This window comes from Helianthus annuus, chromosome 6 (assembly GCF_002127325.2).
Source record: "Helianthus annuus cultivar XRQ/B chromosome 6, HanXRQr2.0-SUNRISE, whole genome shotgun sequence".
NCBI classification, from domain to species: Eukaryota; Viridiplantae; Streptophyta; class Magnoliopsida; order Asterales; family Asteraceae; genus Helianthus; species Helianthus annuus.
Window position 1 is genome coordinate 52057700 of NC_035438.2, and position 7151 is coordinate 52064850.

The following is a 7151-nucleotide window of genomic DNA, read 5'->3' on the forward strand; positions in this document are numbered from 1 at the left end:
AGTAGTGGTGGGTGGAGGTGGTGATGATGGTGGGTGGTGGTGAGGATGGTGGTGGCTGCCATGGTGGTGGTGGTGATTGCCAAATGTGATATTTTTCCACGCCCACATCCAAGTCATTTTCTACGTTAGCAAAAACTAACCGGGTTTGACTTCAGTTAGAAAATGCTCGTTCGGAGAAAATACGTTAAAAGGTGGGACCATCAGAAATCATTTCTATAGTTGAGTCTGTTAGCGGCTAATTGCTAATAGTTAGGATTATTCAAATCCATTCCTATCTTTAAAATTAAAAATCGATTGGCACCTCTAAATTTGTAAATCTCACCACTGAGTTACATTTATAACCCTTATGTTTATGTTATACTAGCAAGATGCCTGCGCGATGCGGCGGGGGCGACATACCGTATTGCGATACTCGTTTTTGGTAGCTTTCTTATTCATATAATATTTATTGTAGCATCATTGTAAAAGATATACATCAAAAGTGAAGTAATCAGGTAATCCATTTCATTATATTGTGCATGTGACGAGGTGTGACCCGCATCGGTCAACTCGACCCGGTTACAACCTATTATCTTAATATAAATATAAATGATTATTCTAGAACCTTCCATATCTGCATGGAAGTTACACAGCCAAATCTCCAATTTTTCGGGAAGATCATGTAAATCTCTAACTTATCGGAATATATCCTAGGTTAGAGGAAACCCTAATGGAAAACCTATAAATAAAGGTAAACGTATAAGGTATGATCATCTTGCTCTCATATAACTTTCTCTTCCCAATTTCCTTTTACTTCCACAAACCGAGACTTATTCTCACGCCGGAGGGTGGTTACAGGAATAACCCCAATCCTGTAACGAGTCCTAACGGTGTTTCTGTTTTGCAGCCAGGCGTTCAGGTCACTAATCATTGAAGTCCTAGCCCATAATCACTACATAGGTCAGTGTTTCTTCATTGGCGCCATCTGTGGGACCTATTCAGTGACAGAACCTCATGGCAAGTGATCAGAACGTAGCAGATCAAACGATGACAAACAATAACTTGACGTTGGGGGCGAACCTCGGTGCCACCACACAGCCTTCCCCAGCCGTTACGAGGTCGCTGGACCCAGAGTTCGAGGCAGAAGGACCACCGCCAGGTTTTGACAACATCACCACCGTCTCTTCCCAGACTGTGGTGACGAGTCCGTTTCTTTACATGCCCTCACAACTGCAATCAAGGGAGTTGGGGGGAGCTAGCGGTAATATGTTCACCCCAGCAACAACCACTAACGCACAGGCTTCACGCCTCTCCTCCATCCCTGTTATCACATCGGCGAGCCCCAGCACCATCGCATCACAAACTAGCATGCCTCAATACTATCAACCTCTGATTTCCAACTCGATGCCACCTCTATACTCAGCGGCGCTCACGGCGGCATTATCAACACCGCCTCACCAGCCGGTCGTCATGCCGGCCGAAATTATGAACGCCCCCGTCACACCAGGAAACCAAGTATACTTCCCGGGGTATTGTTATGCACCCCCTTATGGGTATTTACCCTCGTACGGGGGTTCGGCGTATCCGCTCCAGGGAACAGCGCAGGGTAGCACTCAATCGCCATACGCGGCTTACATGCCGCCTTGGTGAAATGTCCCAACGCCACAACCGGTTTATACCCAGACTCCGCCTACGGCTGAGCCTGTGTACGACAGGGGAAACACGGTTAGACCCCGGGTGTCCCCAATAGGAAACACTAACCCTATAGTGGGAGCTGCCCCGGGTATGGACGCCCCACCAACACAGCCTATAAATGTGGAAGAAGATGAACTTACCAGACCGTACAAGCCGATAGACGCAACGTTCCGGTCCAAATTCACTCGAAGGATCGCTAAGGCTCCTATCAAGGAAAAACCCAAGATGCCCCAAACGGTTGGCAAGTATGATGGTCTCGCCGACCCGGATGATCATCTAAACTTATTCAAGAGCGCCGGCGAAGTGGCCTGTTGGTCCATGCCCTTATGGTGCAAAATGTTCGTACAAACGCTAGTGGGCGTGGCCCGAGTTTGGTGGGACAGCCTGCCCACAGGTGAAATAGACAGCTTTGAAGACTTAGAATCAAAGTTTATCTTACAGTTTAGCCAGCAGCGCAGACACACGAAAGATAGAAACGAGCTCCTCCACATCCGTCGGCGAGATAATGAGACGGTAGAAAACTTTATCATCAGATTTAACAAGGAAAGCCTGGCGATCCCGGGCGTGACGAATGATCTGGCATGTGGAGCTTTCCTCCAGGGGGTCAATGATGACGAGTTACTGAGAACGCTACATGGAAGGGATGGTGTACCCCCAACAATTGATGAAATACTTCGAATAGGCAAAGTATACGTCATACAAGAGAAGGCGGTAGCAGCTAGCCACGCAGCCAATAGGAAGAAAGAAGCCCTAAAGAACCAGGAGGAAAAAGATCACCGGGGATCTAAAAGCAAAAGTAGGGGAGACCGATACCAGAGAAACGACAAAGACGCGCGGTATGACAGACACCGAAACTCCTATTCAAGGAATGAGCCGTCGAAACCTCGATCCGAATACCCCAACTTAAGCAACACACCGGCTGAAATTTTAGCCTCAGAAAACCTCAGACTTAACCCACCAAAACCATTGAAAGATAACCCTAACAAGGATACGAGTAAATACTGTGAGTACCACAAAGGGAGCGGGCATGACACCAACGATTGTTTTCAGCTTAAGAAACAGATCGAATATTTTGTAAAGTCGGGCAAATTGGCACACCTAGTACGAGACATCAAGCAAGGCCCGCCTGTCGTCAAAGAAGAAAATGACAAGGCGCAGGCAAGAGGCCACGTGAATTGAACATGGTACACGCGGATATGGGAAGGGGGCAAAACGGAGTTTCTCCACGCTCGAACCTTGGATGTTGGCAACAATGACCATAGAACCTCGAATGGAGGACTTGCACCTCACTATAGATGCCCTGATCATATCCGCGGCAGTAGGAGACTACCGCATGAGGCGAATCCTGGTCGACACCGGGAGCTTGGAAGACATTATCTACGAACATTGCTTCAACAGAATGCAACCAGAAGACAGAAAGTTGCTTGAATCAGTACACGCCCCCATCAAAGGGTTCACAGGGGAAAAGGTTGACCCTATCGGTCAAATCACTTTCCCGGTAACTTTCGGGCAGTCACCTAAAGAAAGAACCATACTCCTGACCTTCCTTATGGTTCGCGCTGAGTCGTACCACAACGTGATAATCGGAAGATTCACCTTGGGAAAATTGGATGCCATAGTCTCCACGGCAAGAGGTTTCATGAAGTTTCCTACACCGCGAGGTATCGCTACGGTGTTTCGTGACAAGATTGGAGAAGTACTGAGTACCAAAAGATGCCGCCAAGGGCCCACCGGAGCCACGGGCCCAGAGAGGTGGGTACTAAGCACACGCCATCCGGACCAGATGGTCACAATCGGGGACACTTTGTCTCCAGAAGTTAGAAACGACCTGAAGCAACTGTTAAAAAGAAATGTGGACATCTTCGCTTTTGAGCATTCTGACATGACAGGAATCCCCCGTAACAAAGCAGAACACAAGCTCGCCACGCTCCCAGGCGTTAAGCCAGTGGCTCAGGGTAAACGTAGCATGGCCCTGGACCGACGGGCAGCGGTCGTCAAAGAAGTACGAAAATTAGTGGAAGCTGGAATCCTCAGGGAAACGCAATACCACACATGGATATCCAACCCGGTTATGGTAAAAAAGCCAGATGGCACGTGGCGAATGTGTATTGACTTCAAAGATCTAAATAAGGCGTGCCCCAAGGATGCATACCCACTACCCGAGATTGATTTAAAAGTCGATTCCTTGGTACCCTACCGATTCAAATGTTTCCTGGACGCTTACAAAGGGTACCACCAGATCAAGATGTCCAAAGAAGACGAAGAAAAAACAGCGTTTCATACCGATGTGGGCATTTTTTGTTACACAAAAATGCCTTTTGGTTTACGGAACGCCGGAGCTACCTACCAAAGACTCATGGACAAGGTGTTCGAGACACAAATCGGACGAAATTTGGAGGTCTATGTCGATGACCTTGTAATCAAAAGCAGGGAAGAAAAGCAAATGTTAGCAGACATCGAAGAAACTTTTCAGCGACTTAGAGAATATAACATTAAATTAAACCCAAAGAAATGCTCTTTCGGGGTGGAAGAAGGGAAGTTCCTGGGGGTAGTAGTCACCCGAGATGGCTTCAAAGCTAACCCAGAAAAGGTGGCCGCCATAACGCGGATGCCTTCCCCACGAACATTGAAGGAAGCTCAAGCCCTGAATGGGCGGCTGGTGGCAATCAACAGGTTCTTGGCAAGACATGCCGAGAAGTCCCTACCTTTCATAAAAACGTTGAAAGATTGCCTTAACAAGAAAAACTTCAAGTGGACCAACGAAGCAGAACAAGCTTTGCAAGACATGAAACGCTTCATAGAGGGATTACCCATGCTGACAGCACCAAGACCTAACGAAGTATTAAAGATGTATTTAGCGGCAGCTCATACGGCGGTAAGCGCTGTGCTCATGGTTGAACGAGATGGAAGGAAAACACCGGTATATTACATAAGCCGGGTATTAGCGGGGCCCGAAACACGCTATCCCACGTTAGAAAAAACTGGTCTTGGCACTAGTACACGCCCCGCGGAGACTGAGAAGATACTTTCAGGCACACCGCGTGCAAATCTGAACCAATTACCCGTTGCAACAAGTCCTACACAAGCCGGAGATTTCTGGCAGACTGGCCAAGTGGGCAATCGAACTTGGCACTTTGGATATCAAATATCAAAAACGAACAGCAGTGAAGGGGCAAGTAATTGCTGATTTTCTAGCAGAAATACCTGAAGGGGAAGCCATTCTAGACCCAGTCGTCCAGGACATCCCGGAGTCTAGTACCGCCCGGCAGACCTGGAAACTATACACTGATGGGTCATCTAGTGGAAAGGGATCTGGGGCCGGTTTAATGTTGATAAGCCCAGATGAGATCAGGCTGATGTACGCCTTACGCTTCGATTTCGAATGTTCCAACAATGAAGCGGAGTATGAGGCACTACTAGCAGGTCTGAGAATGGCGAAATCTATGGGAGCGGCAAGGGTGGACGCATACGTTGATTCGCTACTGGTCAACAATCAAGTAAATGAAACGTACGAAGCCAAAGATGAATCAATGGAAAAATACTTGGCAAAAACAAAGGAACTCATGGATTCTTTTGACAACGTCACGCTCAATCATGTACATAGAGGCAAGAATCAGATAGCAGATGCTCTCAGTAAACTCGCCACCTCGGGTATGGAAAAGGAAGTCAAAGTTGAAACGCTGCAGACACGCTCAATTGAACCGCGGAATGTTTCCGCCGTTACAGCGGAAGAGCCTTGCTGGTACACTCCGGTTCTACGTTTCCTTGAAACAGGGGAGCTACCTCCCGCCAAGGGCGAAGCACAGAAGATACAAACGAAAGCATTGCAATATGAGATCAATAATGGTATCCTATATAGAAAATCTTACCTGGGCCCACTGCTGCGATGTGTCTCTCCAACAGAGGCAAAGTATCTCATTAGCGAAATCCATGCAGGTCTATGCGGCATACACGCTGGACCCCGGGCGGTGATAGCCAAAATCCATAGCGCGGGATATTATTGGCCTGGGATGCACGAAGACGCCGTAATGGAACTACGAAAATGCCGCAGCTGCCAGAAATTCGCTCCTCAAACAATAAGGCCCAAGAACAGCCTAGTACCGGTGACAGCAGCATGGCCTTTCCAGAAATGGGCCGTGGATATCGTAGGACCCTTCCCGTCGGCCCCCGGAAAGTTAAAGTACCTAATTGTAGCGGTAGATTACTTCACCAAATGGGTGGAAGCTAAGCCTTTGGCCAAAATAACGGCAGACAACGCCAAAAAATTCCTCTGGGAACACATAGTGTGCAGGTTCGGATTACCGCTCTACCTGGTGAGCGATAATGGAACAAAGTTTACAGACAGAATTTTCCAGGAATGGTGCACTAATCTCCACATCCAACAAATCTTCACGTCAGTAGCACACCCCCAGGGGAATGGCCAGGTAGAGCGGACAAACAGAAGTTTGCTGGATGGCATCAAGAAACGACTAGGCCACGAGGGAAGCTCCTGGGTGGAAGAATTGCCAAATGTCCTCTGGGCACATAGAACAATGCCCAAAACCAGCAACAACGAAACCCCGTTTAGCCTAACCTATGGAGCGGAATCAATGATACCCGCTGAAGCGGGATTACCGTCACTACGCCGCCTCAACACAGGCGATGACAATGCCAGATCTATAAGGGAAGGCCTGGACTTATTGGAGGAAAGGCGCGAGGCAGCCGCCATCAGCGAAGCCAAATACAAGAAAGCATTAGAAAAATATTATAACAAGCGAGTGGCCAAACAGAACTTCAAAACAGGAGATTACGTTATGCGTGACAATGAAGCAAGCAGGATGGAACCTTCGGGAAAGCTGGGCCCAAACTGGGAAGGCCCTTATGTCGTCCAAGAAGATCTGGGCAAAGGGGCCTATCGCCTATCCCGACTAGACGGCACACCAGTACCACGCAGTTGGAACATCCCCCAGTTAAGGAAATGCTACCTGTAAAACCCTGCTCCTAACAGCAGGAGTTAACTATTTTTCTCAGTTCACAATTGTAACTCACCCTCAGCGGTGTCTTTTCGTTTTTACTTCAGTTCAAGTTTAATAAAAAACATTTACTTTTGTTTTTACCATGAGTTACCATCGCACAATGAATGCATCAAACGGTAAAAATACAAACAACACCCTTAAACACGAAATATTTTCATTGACACAAGTTGTAGGGTTAAGAAATACAGCGCTAACGGCGGGTATCTTGGTAATAGATACATAAACCGCCACAAAACAGATAGGCATTTTTACATACACATAACCTATCTCACACAAACCAAGTACTTGTCCCTGTCGTTAAAAGCCAACACATGGGAACCAAAAAACAGAACATGTTCAACACACCTACTGATGGAAATTGGGTGCCATCACCACTGCAGGGGTATGCAGCACCACATCACCATCAACAAATGTAACTGGATCAACGGCAAAGTTGCCAGATGATTCACCATCCACCACCGG

At 47.6% G+C, this 7151-nt stretch overlaps 1 protein-coding gene across 1 annotated transcript; it reads left to right on the top strand.

Annotated features, from left to right (window-relative positions):
• The first annotated feature begins 1764 nt into the window (after positions 1-1764).
• LOC110944767 lies at positions 1765-2853 on the top strand. Its single transcript, XM_022186417.1, has one exon. The coding sequence runs from the start codon at positions 1765-1767 to the stop codon at positions 2851-2853; it is 1089 nt and encodes a 362-aa protein (XP_022042109.1).
• Positions 2854-7151: the final 4298 nt, after the last annotated feature.